Source organism: Scyliorhinus torazame, chromosome 21 (genome assembly GCF_047496885.1).
Source record: "Scyliorhinus torazame isolate Kashiwa2021f chromosome 21, sScyTor2.1, whole genome shotgun sequence".
In the NCBI taxonomy this organism is placed as follows: Eukaryota; Metazoa; Chordata; class Chondrichthyes; order Carcharhiniformes; family Scyliorhinidae; genus Scyliorhinus; species Scyliorhinus torazame.
Window position 1 is genome coordinate 92,994,885 of NC_092727.1, and position 16,513 is coordinate 93,011,397.

Consider the following 16,513-nt stretch of genomic DNA (forward strand, 5'->3'; position numbering starts at 1 on the left):
GAGGGGGTTGCAGGCAGGGTGGGGAAGATGTGGGGGTGGGATGCAGTGTCCGTACTCTTGGCCAGTTCACCCCCCAGCCCCAGTCAGTGAACCTGGGGGTGATCAGAGCGTCCCGTGCGCATTGGCCCTGTCGTGTGGCCTCCCGTGCCTGCCTGGGCCCCAAGTCCTGCCCATGCTCCCCCGCATCCTCCTCGTCGGACGTCGCCTGGCATTCATCCTCCTCCTCCAGCACATCACCCCGGCTAGCATCCAGCCCGGCAGCCCACGGTCGCGCCTCTCTGTGTCCTTCCTCCTCTCTCTCTCTCCCTCGGCAGTCGGAATGCCATTTTCACAATTCTTAACCGTACCATCTGGAATTCATCCCATCGGAGGCGGAGAATCGCGGAGGCCCTGGAGAATCCGGGTCGGGCCCGCTAATGGTATGCAAATGGTGTTTACTGTACATGCGGACCGCAATGACGCTGCTGTCGTGGTGATGGAGAATTGCGATTTGTTGTCAAATCGGCGCTCGCTGCGATTTCGGCATCGGAACCGATTCTCCGTCCAATCATGTTTCCCGATTTCAGCATCAGCCGACAGAGAATCCCGCCCCTTGAGTTTTAATCCCATCATGGAAGTTTGACAGTTTGGGGGCGTATCACTTAACTGACCGAGTGTCTCTGTTAATTGTTCAAATCAGTGCACTTTTGCAGTGAAATTCCAGGGAAAGTGGCTCCTCATTGTGAATATCTCCAATCTCTCTCCGTTTGTGGTAATGTGGAGATATATTGCGGCTTATATCAAGGTGGGAGTGATCAAACTGACCTCAAGGGAGAGTTCCTTTTTTCTTCAGTCTCAATATGAACAGCGCACAAGTATAAAAGGAACTGTGGGCTGATGGTGGCTGGAATCTTTGAATGGTCATCATCCAGTTTTCCATTTGCTGGTTTCAAACATGTTGCAGAGCTTGAAACCTGGTGCAGTACTAACCAGACTATTATTGTTGTTGTTTTTCAGGGCGGTGAGCATTGTTATTACCATGGAAAAATCAGAGGAAATTCCAACTCATTCGTGGCCATGTCAACATGCCATGGACTGAAGTAAGTACAGCTACCTAGGAAGCAACTTTGTTCCACCAGCTCATTGGCACCGATATCTGCAGGAAGATCCGCAGGTGCGAAATATGCCGGGGCCACTGAGATCTTGCCGGGTTTAACAGCAGGACCTCAGTTAGCAGTTTCGACTTCATTTCCCACACAATATCCAGCAAAACCAGCAGCAGAAGGTTGCAGTAGTCAGGAAAGATGGCGATTTGTTGGGGGTATCAGGCTGACAATTCGGAGGGAGGGAGTGAGGTGGACTTGAAAGATCCCAGGGAAGAAGACTGAGAATCATGGGTCACAGGGGGCTTGGGGTGGTGAAGGAAGCCCATCGTGACACAGCATTTGCTGAGGGACCAAAGGGAAGCATTCCTATTCCTCTTGGCTCACAAGCAATGCTATAAAAAAAGCATGTAACTGCCCAATCCTGCTGCTCCCATCTCCTGCTGCTGGGTTTCCTCACCCGGTCAACCGGTGGTAATTTTAAATCCAGCTCCACTGTGAGAATCACATGGCCTGTCGAGCCTGCTCCACCATTCAGCGTCATCTTGGCTAATCTTAGGTTTCAAACTCCACTTTCCCACCTGCTCCCCATATCCCTTGATTCACTCAGAGAGCAAAGATTTGTCTATTCCGGCTTTGAGTGTCTTCAATAAAAAGACTCCAAATACATTGTTCACTCACAAAGTTGTGTGCTAAAGCATTCTGAAGTTTGCTGACGTCGCATTGGAACAACTGGCTTTTAGTTACTAGGGGCGCAACGTGACCCTGTTGTGTATTCAGGATCCCATGGTCTCTGCTTGCTACATTTGAACAGATTATACTTTTCCTTTACAGATGACAATCTCACATAAATTTAGTTATTAGTGTTGGTTGGGGAAGCAAGAGAGGTTATCTGCACAGTCTGCTGCTGGAAGTGGTTGCAGGATTCTGAGATATCTACGAATAAAGGAGGGGGGAGAAAAAACTCAATAATTCAACCGACTACGGTTCAAATGATTACTTTCAGTCCGTTAGTCTGAAAGCTGGGTCCTATGACCTGGAGAATGCCATATCTGTTTAGCACAGGGCTAAATCGCTGGCTTTGAAAGCAGACCAAGGCAGGCCAGCAGCACGGTTCGATTCCCGTAACAGCCTCCCCGAACAGGCGCTGCAATGTGGCGACTAGGGGCTTTTCACAGTAACTTCATTTGAAGCCTACTTGTGACAATAAGCGATTTTCATATCTTTAGTGTATAACTTTGGCGCATAATCGGGACATTGTGTGCCACTTTCCCCGGCAACGAGATCGAGGACTTAGCAGTTGAGGGGTATGAATTAATGGAGAGGATGAAGGAAAAAAGCTGGGTGGCGATCTTTGACCTGCAATGGACACAAAATGCCAGAGGAGCAGGCACACTGCTTATCCACTGGCTGTGTTGAGATGTCACCAATGAGCTGCAGGGCGTCTATGATGCTTGCCCTCTGCATGTCGTAGGGGTGTAAAAGTTTACTTATCCAACAACAACTTATATTTATATTTTACATAATAAAATGCCCCAAAGAGCAGAGATATATAGCAAAATTTAACCTGGAGCAATGTGGATTGGACAGATGGCCAAAAGCCTGGTCAAAGAGGTAGGTTTTAATAATAATAATCGCTTATTGTCACAAGTACGCTTCAATGAAGTTACTGTGAAAAGCCCCTAGTCGCCACATTCCGTCGCCTGTTCGGGGAGGCCGGTACGGGAATTGAACCCACCCTGCTGGCCTTGTTCTACATTACAAGCCAGCTGTTTAGCCCACTGTGCTAAACCAGTCCCTGTTTTAAAGAACATCTTAAAGGAGGAGAGAGAGGTGGAGATGTTTAGGAACATAAGGGTAGGCCATTCAGCCCAGTGAGCCTGCACCCCTAGTCAATATGATCACGGTTAATCATCCACTTCAATGCCTGTTTCTCACATTATCTCCAAATCCTTTTGCATCATTTGCATTTATAAAATCCGTTCAGCTCGGGAATTCCCTGGGAGTCGAACTTGAGGCCCAAGTGACTGAAGGCGGATTAAATATTGCAGTCTTCTCTCAGAGGGTAGTGAATCTGTGGAATTCTTCACCACAGAGAGTTGTAGAGGCCAGGTCGTTTAGTAAGTTCAAGGCTGAGAGAGACAGATGTTTAATTAGGAAGGGAATCCAGGGTTACGGGAATTGGGCAGGAAAGTTGAGTTGAGGATAATCATATCAGCCATGATCTCATTGAATGGTGGAGCAGACTCGATGGGCCAAATGGTCTACTTTGGCTCCTACATCTTATGTACATGTAGATGGCCAAAGGGCTAGAATTAAAGGAGTACAGCTATCGCCAGAGATTGTAGACCTGGTGGAGCTTATAAAGATTGTAGGGCAAGGCTATTTAGGGAAATGAATAAAAGGGGAGAAATTTAAGGCAAAGTTTGCTTGACCAGGTGCCAATGTAGGTCAGTGAGCAGAGGTGATGGTCGAATGGAACGTGCTGCGAATTAGGACATTGATAGCAGAGTTCTGGTTGTGCCCCAGTTTACAGAGAGTAAAATGAGAGAGGCCAGCCAGGAGCATATTGAAATAGTCAATCCTCGAGCTAACAAAGCCATGCATGAGCTATGATAGGAACGGAGTGGGATGTTGTTGCAGAGATGGAAATAAACAGTCTTGGTGATGTCCTGGGTATGTGGTCAGCACGGTAGCATTGTGGATAGCACAATTGCTTCACAGCTCCAGGGTCCCAGGTTCGATTCCGGCTTGGGTCACTGTCTGTGCGGAGTCTGCACGTCCTCTCCGTGTCTGCGTGGGTTTCCTCCGGGTGCTCCGGTTTCCTCCCACAGTCCAAAGATGTGCAGGTTAGGTGAATTGGCCAATGATAAATTGCCCTTAGTGTCCAAAATTGCCCTTGGTGTTGGGTGGAGGTGTTGAGTTTGGGTGGGGTGCTCTTTCCAAGAGCCGGTGCAGACTCAGGGGGCCGAATGGCCTCCTGCACTGTAAATTCAATGATAATCTATGATTAATCTAGGACAAAGGTTCGGCACAACATCGTGGGCAGAAGGGCCTGTTGAGTGCTGTATTTTCTATGTACCTATGGTCATAAGTTTATCTCGGGGGTCAGACATAACAGTCTGATTCGGACTCTGACATTTGACAGGCAGAGGGATGAATTCGGTAGTGAGGGAGTGGAGCTGCTGCGGGGACCGAGCTTTTAGTCTTTCCAATATTTAATTAGAGAAAGGTTTGACTCATTAATACTGGAGTTGGCTGACAATTTCGGCAAGAGATGCGATAGCGAGGTGTACATGTGAAACGTGGGGTGGTGTCTACTCGTCGCATTGCCCCCCGAAAAGGCGGATCGGCGCAATGCGACTGGTAGATGTCGGGAGATCCTACTTCTGGGGTATACCCGCTTGCCACGCCTCATGCGATCTAACACCATCTCGTGCCATGTCGCAATGCCAGGTAGACTACATTGAGGTAGACTGATTTCAACACTGTGGGTGCACTGCAACATTTTAGGGTGACTTACTTGGAGCACAGGAAGAACAAGAGAAGAAAATAAATGACTATAAAATAAAGGCAGACAAACGTAATAGTGGGGGGCTGAATTTAAATTGTGAAGCAGGAAAGAGAGTATCTTTTTTATACTATCCAATGCATAAAGGAGCTTTAAGGCCTGTCTAGTTAGGGCAGCACGGTGGCGCAGTGGGGAGCACTGCTGCCTCATGGCACCGAGGCCCCAGGTTCGATCCCAGCCCTGGGTCACTGTCCGTGTGGGGTTTGCACATTCTCCCCATGTTTGCATGGGTTTTACCCCCTCAACACAAAGATGTGCAGGGTATGTGGATTGGCCACGCTAAATTGCCCCTTAATTGGAAAAAAATGAATTTATTTTAAAATTGGCCTATTTGTTCAGGATTGTGAATATATTTTGATAAGATTCCCTAATATATTTTGAGCTAATTCCTAACTATTAATTACTTCTCTCTAGCGGTGTGTTTAATGATGGGAACTTCACTTACATTATTGAAGTAATGGGCAACGAGATCGATCAGGTAAGCCCAGGCGTTTATGCCCAGTCTTTAGTGTTTTTCTCAACTTGTCCAACAATATGGTAAAGGCCGGAAAATCCGGGGAGTAATAGTCGCCGTTGGATTGGCACTTCCCTCTGGGGGCTGGGGGTGGATAGCCGGAGGGGAGTAGGACGGTAGTCAGGGGGTGGAGGTAGTCAGGGGTTTGGGGGTGTTCAGGAGAGTAACCAGGGAGCAGCGGTAAAGTAGTCTGGAGTGGAATGGGAGAGGTGGTGGAATCCAGAGGGTATTTGGTTGGAGAGGGGGTTTCTGGGGGGATCGGGGGTTGTGGTGGGCAGAATCATAGCTAACCAGGAGTAAGAAAAGCGTTTTTAATTCTCCTAACCTCGCCTGGCTAACTATTCTGCTAAGAGAGCCAGAACCATCTGAAATGACCAATTTAAATTCAAGTATCGAATGTTCCAGGTGCAGGATAATTGCCCAATGGAAGTTTAAACTTTCCGGGCAATTCCCTTTCAGTCCTTTATGAGGACCTCTGGGCCGTGCCCCACACACCTTCTGTGGTACCTCTGATGTACAACACCCCTGCAGGAGTGGAACGTTCTAGGTTATGTGGAGATCTAACTATCAGAAGGAGCTTTAAAAAAAACAGCCTTACAAATTGCTTTGAGTGTTTCCTTGAAAGGTAAAATCTAAAGTAGTGCTGAGAGATGGGCAAGAAAGATCCACTTTCTTAAATAGCCACATGACGGTATACAGTTCTTTGAGAATGCATTGAGAAGAGGCAAAGGGCATCCTGATTTTCCTCATCTCTCTTTAAGTGACAGCAAAGTCCCATTGTAGGTTAACTTTGTGCCATACAAGAGGTGCTTCCTGGTGTAGCCTATCTTCAGCATGTAACAGAATATCTTGGCTCGGATGAGATTTGTGATAAATGGTAGCAAGAGAGACGGACTCTGGACTACACTGAGCTGTCAATCAGCAAATTGGAACAGGATTCATCCTCATGGCAGACATATCCGTGTGCTAATGACCCTTGTGATAAAGCCGGAGGTAAGGAATTGATTTACCCATTGGCCTACTAAGCAAAACTGCACTCTCATATCATGAACATCAAGATGGCTGGCATGTCATAAGCTGAATTGCATTTGTCCTTCCATAAGGTTAAAGGCAGAGGTCGTGTATTCGGATGCCAGCTGCTAAAGACATCGGCAATGGGGGCTACTCATTTATCCAGGACTTGGCACTTTTGATTAAGTTGCAAATGCTATTTAAACTACAGCTCAGTACTGTATGGAATGTACATACTGCGGTAGGGAGGATGCTGGCAATGCACTCAGGGGTGTGATTTTGAGCCCGCACTCTCCGCCCATGAGAAACTTTGTGCAGGCTCAAAATCCGGAGAGAATTGAACCCCCCACCTCCCCATCTGACAGAATATTCACCCGGTATCATTCACAACTGGTTTGGCTCGGTGTGAGGCAGTCAAGGAGATTCCTCCAGGGTGCAGAGGTAAGTATAGCCCCCTGGGTGTGGGGGGGGGGGGGGGTGAGGAAGAGGAACATGCCTGGGAAGAGCCCTGGCATTACCCCCTGGCACATGTTGGCACTGCCGTGTCAACACACCTGGCAGTGCCAGGGCTGGACCCAAGTGGGAGCCCCATTAAGGGGGGTGCATATATGTGTGGTTGGCAGGTGAGGGATATCAGACATTGAGGGAGGTATGTCAGGGGTGGGGGACAGCCCCCGAGAACTCTGTGATGGGGCTGTGGCCGTTAGACTACACTGCTGGTCAGGGTGCCCTTTAAAGATGGCACCCCAATCTGTTTGGAGCCGGTTCCCAGCTCTAAGTGGCCCCTCCCCACCAGAGTGATGGCGTAAACCACGCCCACTCATCTTTTTTTTAGCAAAGACGCTCAAATTTCCATGAGTTACCCTGCTGACGTACCACTTTTCCCACTGGAACTGAAAATTTGCCATTCTGTGGTAAGATTCCGCCCATAGTTGTGTTGAAGGCTGTGCTGTTTGTTGCACCAATCAGCTAGAGCCTCTGTTTTCAGTAATGATTAGCCAATCAGTCTGGTTTATTGTAGACCTGCCACCAAAGACTGGAACTCTTCACAGTCCACTTTGGGTAATCTTACAAGCCAGGCTCCTAATGGGTAAGCTGGTACAGGTTGGACAAGCAGATAGAAGTTTTCCAATGCCCAGTGCTCACAGTTTCTGAAGTTTTAGATGGGTAGTTTCCAGCAGTGCATCCCTGCATACTTGAGGGTCTTGTCAATCTGTGCCCGAGTTTCCTCAGGTTAGGTATGTCATTTGGCAATTTAGGTGTCCGAAGCACATGAAAACCCATCATCATGTTTAAACCTCCAGTAGTTTGAAAATAGATCTCTTACATTGATCTTGGAGATTTGGATTCCCTCGTTTCACGGAGCTACATGGTCTCCTTGAAAATTGTGCCCTGTAAACATATCGGGCTGAATTTTCCCCAGCAATTGAGTCAGGAAACTTCCCCATTCGGCAGACCTTTAAAAGGCCCCCCACCCTTTCATTCAAGGAGGCAGCGTTGGGATAAAGTTGGGCCTGTCACTTCTGGAGGCAGGTGATTGCCGAGGCGGGTCTGGTTGGAAGGCCTGCCTTGTTTCTCTGATTTTAGCCCACTTTTATTACAAACAATTAGGCCCTCTATTTCTGACCCATCTTCCTATAGCCATTTGCCCAGTATCCACTATTGGAAGACCTCAGGAGCCATATGAAGATGAAAGCAGAACAAGTTTTTAACCGTCTAAAGGAGCTTTCACTCATACACCTGATACTGGGAAAAAAGTCTCATTCATGAAACCCATTCAAAAAATTTAAATCTCCTGAAGCAGTCAATATGTTGTAAAATCAAATAAACTTCTGTTGACTAAACACAACAAAGGCAGCTGATCCTTCAATAACCTCTTAAAACTGTCAATCAAATATGTGATCTGAGCCCTCCATTGGCTTTTGAAACTCAGGGAAGCATTCATAATGAATTCAGCTCGAATGTAAACAATTGGGAAACGTGAATAGTGAAGCCTAATGAAATTGCAGTATTAGATGGTCAGTGGGGAGGTTTTCTCAGCCATATCAGGTGGTATGTAAATCAATGCACCCCAGCAAGGATGTCTGCCATTTTATACAAATTGAAAGCTGCAGCTTGTTTTTTTGTTTCATTTTTAAAGGGCAGGGGATTTAAATTACTTCAGATCATGACACTTAAAACAGATCTTATCCACCCATCACAAGCAGTTATGCCTCCTCCACAAATTTTAAGTGCAAAAATGGGCTCTATTTGAACTCGGCACTAATTTCAAATGGTTTCCTGCCTGTGTGATTCATACACTGCCCCCTTCCCCATGCCAGCAAAAAAGGGTTCTGAAGAAATGGTCCAATCCTTTGAAAATCTGTCCCTTACAGTCATAATCCAATTCCTCCTAGCTTCCCGAGTTTATCCATAGCCAATATAAGATGATGAGAAATAGGAACATTAGTAGATGATTCAGCCCTTCGAGCCCACTTCACCATTTAATATACCCTTGGGGTGGTTTGCACTGGCGGTTCAGTGGTAATAAGCCCGTGGCTAATTCTCGACCTCAACTTCACTTTCCCGTTTGATCCTCATATCCCTGAGAGAAGCCAGTTTTAGCACAAATTTAGAAAGTTGCCTCACAAGTGACCAGATTCAGTGCAGTGAATTAAACCTGTGCCAATATAAAAGCAGCAATACTGCCAGACTCCCTTGTAAAAGAACTAGTTTAATATTAGGATTCCAAATCTACAAACCTATTTATTGCTCTATTTTAAGAGCTTAACGGATCTGGTAATGCATCTTCCCATTTTATCATCGTGACAGTGGTTCAACTTACTAACTGACACAGATTCTCCAGGATGTATTATAAATAAATCAAGGTGGATGATGAACCATTGAAAACACAGTCACGTCAATGTCATAGCTCATATTTACTGCAGTGTAGACTTGGCAATGGATGAACACTGTAATTGGGTTACTGCAGTGCAGATAGACAGGATTACATTTCATAAGAATTACAACTATCAAACTCCGACGGTCATTTAGTCAAATAGAAATATTGTTGACTCTTCAGGGGGAAAACTAAGAGCACTCAATCCTGTTAGTGATCTCTGAAAGGATCATTTGGATTAATGGCTTCAAATACCTACAAATATAACACTGATATTGATAATGGCTGTAATACTTCAAGTGCTTGGATGGAGAAAGGTGCTGATTTTTGGCTTGCCAGTGCCCTCAATTTGGGGACAAGTGGGACGGAACATGCCAGAATAATTTCTGCCAGACACTTGCTAGTTTTAGGGCCTGTTTCATTTTCCTGTTGTGTCCGTGATATGTCTTCAGAGCTCAAGTCCAAAGCACGCAGATGCTTCATTAGTTTACTAAAGGGGCACATGAGAAAGCTCTGATCAATCTATTATCCCATGGGAGTGCTGCCAAAGTAAAGATGGAATTCCTACTTGCTATACTTTGACTAATGGACTCCAACAATGCATTCCAGATGTGGATTAAAATCCTCAATTACAACTGTTATATATGACAGCAGCATGCCATTGTAATATAAAGATGTTCGGCGGAGCAAGGGTTAATGTGGGACTAGAGAATAGAACCAGCCAAGGTATGATGCAGTCACATGGTAGTAGACTTGAGGAATAGAGCCTGGAAGGCGCCTCCATGGAGGCAGCAGCCATGCATGGCAGGACCTTGGATATGTAGATAGTTATGGGTTAATAATAAATGGCTTACGTTTAAATATACAAGTCTCAAGACCTCTTAGTGAGAGACCAAACAAACCTTTATAACCTTGCAGCTGCTGTGTTCATCTTTAACTTCAGCTCCCCAATCGGATAAGAGAACCCAAAATACCTCAACACTTAAGCCAACAAACATTTTTAACTCAACAGATATACCAACCTTTCCATATCAGTTGTAGGAAAAGCAACATTAATGTACTCTCTCACTCATCTTCCATCCCCACAAAGTCCCACCATCTCATATGTTCATTTCACATGGTACGAGTTACATTAAGGCCAGTGTAGTCATTCTAAGACCTAAGTGCCCACAGCTCCAGGTTTCTGTCAGCAGTTACAAAGCCACTGATATATCTCGAATTTCCACAGCTTCCCATCCAGGAAGAGGCCTGTGCCTTCTCAGGCTCTGGCTAATGCTGTGCAGGCCAACTCTGGAGAATCACTGTTTTGAACAAAGCCCACAACACTTTCTTGTTCTGATACCCTTGCACAACTCTTCACAGACCCTAGGGAGTGCACTTCTGCCAGAAATGTCCACAGTAAAACCAGCTTGATCTGCATAGAAGGAGGGTTGTATACCCCTGTAAACCTCCAAGCTCCTCCCCCACACACACACTTTTTCATCTGACAGAATATGTCCTACGAACCACCGGTGGACAAATCCCACCGTACCCTGCATGACCTTTTTCAAATTAAACATATATTCCAGCACATAGCCATGATTTAAAAAAGACGTAAGTTGACCATCTTGAACTGCATTTTAATTCCCTGACAATTCCCTGTTAAAAGCATCGTCATTCTTTGAATCATGTTATCTTCCAGATCAGTAAACTACACAAGAAGCCTTGGAGGTCTCGGATTGAAAGTGACCTATCCTGACAGATAGCCGAGGACCACCAAAACGATGCATGGAAATAGATCCAAACGAACACAATCTGCAGTGGAATGTGCTGGGATCAGTCGGTGCATTGAGCTTACTGACCCTCACACTCAGGCCCACAAATACTACCCTCCCTGGAGAAATGAATGCTGCAGGGGCTGCAGTCAGAGGGGAACACATTCTTCCCCCTTTTTCTGCGGTATGCAACATGGAGCATGACGAGTCTCTCAATTCACATAGGTCTGAGTTTAGGTCTGCTGGGTTAAATTACCAGAACATCCGCCCTGCTGCAACATATGCTAACAGAACGATCACTTACCCTTGTTTTGGAGGACCACTGTGCTCGTCACAGCAATGAAACATTGCTGGGCCATGTGCTAGTTAGAAAAGCACAAAATGTTTCATTCAATAACATGCAGTCTGGAACCAATTGCTGGGAACCTAGTCTTCTCCCCTAAAGATCCAGACCACCATTCACAAAATGCAGATGGGAATCCACATTTTGCAAGCCAATGATCAGGTTTGACACCTGCTCGCTGAGACACATCACCAAATGTTGTCAATTTTTCCTGAATCAAAACAACACATTGTGCCGATTGTTTGCAAAATATAATAATGACCCTGTTCCACAGAGCTATCAAACAAAAAACGCAGTTGCTGGAAGTCTGAAATAGAAGCAGACTCAGCAAGTCGGACAGCTTTTGTGGAGAGAGAACCCGATGCATTAGGGAGTTATGGATCTCTAGAACAGGTTCCTAGTACTAGTTAGTAGTACTAGAACAAGTTACTAGTACCTGCAGTGAAGGTGGATTTCCTGCATGCGTTGAAATGAAAGCCAGAGAAGTCCAAGTGAGTGAGAGACATCTGAGAACATAGTTGAGGCAAGAGAAATTGTGGTGCAACTCAAATCACCTCAGTTTCCTGATGGGCTGCAGGAGCCAGAATGGGAATTCCCAGGAATATTTTATTCTCTGCCTGAATTAGCACTTGATCTATCTCTCTCTTCATTTGTGCCTCTTCTGGAGGATTGCATGGTGGTAAAAGAGGGTTGAGTGCTGTTGGGATGAGTTTAAATGGTGCTTGTTATTTTATACCATTTGGAGCTGGATAAACCTGATTGAGCAACTTGTCTTGCCTTTACATTCATAGTCTAGCGGGATAGACATCACCTCATTACCATTGATGGTTATGTTAATCTACATTACCTTTATGCAGCTTGCCATTTAGTGGAGTTGTTTGCAGTGCAGTTCTTTACCCTGTTGTTGACTACATTAGGGAAACCCAAGGTGATGCCATGTCAGAAGTACGATGACGCCAGTTCTTTTCCTGCATTTTAAATCCATTCCCGGCCACTTACACCATAAGATTTTGAATTGAAGGAGGTAATTTGTTAAAATTGTAATTGCTGGTGTGACTATAACTTAACCAACAGTGGCTGGAATTCTCTAGCCTTTGGGATTCCCTGTTCCCGCCAGCAGTACACTTCCGACTGCAGGTTTCCCGGCAGCGTGCGGTGGTTTCAATGGGAAATCCCATTGACAAGCGGCAGGAGTAGAGAATCCTGCTGCTGAGGAACACACAGCTGGGGGACCGGAGAATCCAGCCTGTGTTTCTGCTAGCTCTTCAGATCAGTGCACCTATCCAATGACTTGCAGGAACTAATCGAGTGAGACAGTGTAGATAGAAGGGTTCTTAATAAGATTAAGTTCCTTTTTCCTTGGGAAGTTTATATTTTATTGCTTCTAATAGATCATATTCAGCTATGCTGTCTTTAAGTTTAAATCAATGAAAATGGGAATTGTTACAGTGTGCAAACAGAATAATAGAATGGGCACCTTACTGACAATAATAATCTTTATTAGTGTCACAAGTAGTAGGCTTACATTAACATTGCAATGAAGTTATTGTGAAAATTCCCTGGTCGCCGCACTCCGGCGCCTGTTTGGGTACACTGAGAGAGAATTCAGAATGCCCAAATCACCTAACAGCATGTCTTTTGGGACTTGTAGGAGGAAACCGGAGCACCCGGAGGAAACCCACGCAGACACGGGGAGAATGTCCAAACTGGGAATCGAACCCGGGTCTCTGGTGCTGTGAAGCAACAGTGCTAACCACTGTGTTAACATGCCGCCCAAGGGTGAATGGTTAACATTACTAAACTATAGTCAAAACCAAGCAGCATCAAGCGCTGCGATAATCAGTACATTTTTAAAAACCATTTTCCACTGTTATGCAATCTCTTTGAAACCATCCCTGTAACTTACGATTTTAATACTGGCTTTCTACCACCTTGTAAGGAGCTAAGCAAGATAAAAATGCAACTTCACCCCCTTGGTTGTTGCTGTGACTGAATTGGGAGCACTCATAGCTCTGCGCTAAATGGCTGTAGGTTCAAGCCCCACTCCTCGTCATTATTAATCTGCCAGCCAACCTCCGAAAAACAGATCATATTTGTTTGTGGGACCTTGCTATGTGCAAAATGGCTCCTGCCTTTCCTAAATAACAGCAGTGATCACACTTCAGACATACATAGGCAAAATTCTCTGGAGGCTGGAAATCTGAAATAAAAACAGCGAACACAGGGAATGCGCGACAGGTCAGGCAGCATCTGTGGCGAGAGGAACAGAGTTAATGGGCAGGACCTACCGGTTGTGTTGCACCTGAAAAGCAGCGTGGCGCAACGTGACCGGTAGAGGCCGGGTGATCCCACTACCGAGATCTTCCTGACTCGCCACACCTCGCAAGACCTAACGCAATCTCGTGAGACATTGCGATGTGAATCCTGCCCATTATGGACGGGATCACTTCCTGGCAAAACTGCATATTAGAGTGAGACTGCAGTCTCACTCCAATGGGATCGAACTCCCTCGCCTTGCAGACATCGGCTGGCATTGGGCGGCACGGTAGCACAGTGGTTAGCACAGTTGCTTCACAGTTCCAGGGTCCCAAATTCGATTCCCGGCTTGGGTCACTGTCTGTGCGGAGTCTGTACGTTCTCCCCGTGTCTGAGTGGGTTTCCTCTGGGTGCTCCGGTTTCTTCCCACAGTCCAAAGATGTGCAGGTTGGCCATGCTAAATTGCCCTTAGTGACCAAAAGGTTAGGTGGGGTTACTGGGTTATGGGGATAGGGTGGAGGTGTGGGCTTAGGTAGGGTGCTCTTTCCAAGGGCCGGCGCAGACTCGATGGGGCCGAATGGCCTCCTTCTGCACTGTAAATTCTATGCGAGCCGTTCAGTGCTGGTCTCCACAAATGGGGACTGTCGTGTTGGGTGTTCTGATGCACAAATGACCCATCACGGCTGTAGATGGTACAACTCTGTTTTATTGTCTAAACAACGGTAACAACTAACTGCTGGCTTGGGTACGTGCTTCACTAGCTAACCTGTGGACCCAGCCCTATCACTATCTTAGTGAGGCACTCAGTACATGGTCTATATCTGAGTGGCACGCTGTGAGCTCTGTGCTCTGAGCTATCTCCTGGTAGAATGAGCGGGAACTGTGGTGTTCCCTGTTTTATAGTGCGTGTGCTCTCACTGGTGATTGGCTGCGATGTTATGTGTGTGCTGGTTGGTCCAACTGCCTGTCCATCAGTGTGTGTGTGATTGCACCATGATATGCTGATGTGGATATCATGACAGGGACCAGACGGAATGGCAATTGTGGTGGTCTCCCAGGGGATTGGAGACCCCCAGGTGCATTCCCTCTGGGCAGGGTGGCACCATGGCACTGCTGGTGCCACCATTACATCCTGGCACTGCCACCTGGCATTTCTCGCACAGCGGACATCGGGTCGGGGTTTTCTGTGTGTGTGTCGCTGGGTGCGCGGGAGCACGAGGACCTCCTTATAGAGAGTTGGGGCTTGGGGGGGGGGGGGGGGCGAAGTGTTCGGGACTCGCCTCTCAGGCTTGAAGGAACGGGACGCCATTTAAAAATCGCATCCCGATCTCTCCCCGCACAAAGGAATTCCGGCGGGTGGAGTTCCTCTTGGTGCAGGGAATGGAGCTAAGTGCTGCCTCGGTCCCGCATTCCCCATAGAGGCCCCCGATCTACCCGGATGGGCGTTAGATAGAGGCTAATCGTGCGCACTACGAGGCTCTGTCCCCATTCATGTAGATCTCACCCATAATCACCTTCATCTTTCAATTAAAACGTCATTAATAAGCTCTACGCCTGGCCATATTATAATTTTGGTAGATTGTCTGCTGAGGCCTTATGACACTGATCATCAAATCATAGAATCCCTACAGTGTCGAGGGAAGCTATTCGGCCCATCGGGTCATCACAGACCCTTTGAAAAAGCACCCTATCCCTGCAATCTCATAACCCCACCTAACCTGCACATTCCTGGACACTAAGGAGCAATTTAGCATGGCCAATCTACCTAACCTGCACATCTTTGGACTGTGGGAGGAACTGGAGCATCAAGAGGAAACCCACGCAGACACAGGGAGAATGTGCAAACTCCACCCAGACACTGACCCAATCCGGAATTGAACACGGGGCCCTGGCGCTGTGAGGCAGCAGTGCTAACCACTGTGCTGCCCCTAATGTACTGTAAGGACCCTGCAACATCGCAGTGAACATGAGATTTCCTATTTACACCCCCTGCAGCAGAGGGACAGTTTCACTCCTGTTTAATGCTGACTAATGTTATATGGTTATGAACATTATGCTGAGTAATTCTATATAAGCGCACAACCTATAAATTGCTTTGTTACATTAGATGAAGTGTTAACCCATTTAAACTAATGGTTTGGCTCCACTTCAATCAGTTATGATTCTGTTCTGCCAACCTGAACTGCTGCCAACTTGAACATTACTTGCTTATTCCTGAGTGCTGCTGGTAATTTTCAGTAAGCTGTATCAGAACTTTGCCGAGTAAAAGTAAGTCCTGCTGTCACTCACTCTGCATTGCTTCATTTCAGAATACAAGCAACCTGTCGAGATAAATTGTATTAATTTTACTGGAAGGTCCATTGTTCTGTCCATTTTTCTCTGACCTCTGAATTGCCCTAATGTGTTTGTTATGTTAAAGGTGCTGCCCAGCATGGATCATCGTTGTACGTGTGCTTGTGTGCTTTATTTTTGCAATATTATCATAGGAATTCAATCATCGTCAGACCCCACCTTGGCAGTGTGCTTTTGGTACAAGATGCTGTTTTTTTCTATTTCTTTTAAGACTGTACAACTGATGGTCCAGGAGGAGGTGTGAGACAAGATTAGTTCAGATGTACAGCAAGCCAGGAGATCACTCTCAATTTTTGTAAATGTGTGCATTGTATTGCATGGAGTTAGACCAGAAGTAGTCACGGTGGCCAAAATATACAGAAGTGCTAATGGAGTGATAATGTGGTTGATGTGGTGTATATGGATAAAACGCCACACTTGTGAGAAAGGTTAGAACTCGGGGAATAAAAAGGAGGTCAGCAGCACCGATATGAAATTGGCTGAGTGACAGGAAACAAGGAGTAGCGGTTGTTTTTCTTGGATTGGAGACAGGTTTATAGAAGAGTTCTCTTGGAGTCAGTGTTAGGACCCCAGCTCTTCCTGACATATATATTAATGACTTAGGCTTTGGTGTACAGAGCACAATTTCAAAATTTGCGGATGACACAAACATTTTAATCAATACAAAGTGTAAGGAGGAAATTGATAAACTTCAGGAAGACTTGGACTGACTGGTAGAATAAGTGGACAAGTGAAATTTATTGCAGAAGGAT

The 16,513-nt window shown here is 46.2% G+C and overlaps 1 protein-coding gene across 4 annotated transcripts in view; it reads left to right on the forward strand.

Moving 5' to 3' along the window:
• adam11 (ADAM metallopeptidase domain 11) overlaps positions 1-16,513 on the forward strand; it is a 256,822-nt gene that overhangs the window by 106,976 nt on the left and 133,333 nt on the right. For all 4 annotated transcript variants that reach the window (XM_072487068.1, XM_072487070.1, XM_072487069.1 and 1 more), the window contains exons 5-6: positions 997-1,079; positions 5,068-5,131. In XM_072487068.1, the coding sequence (XP_072343169.1) occupies positions 997-1,079; positions 5,068-5,131 (147 nt within the window). The remainder of the gene's footprint in view (positions 1-996; positions 1,080-5,067; positions 5,132-16,513) is intronic.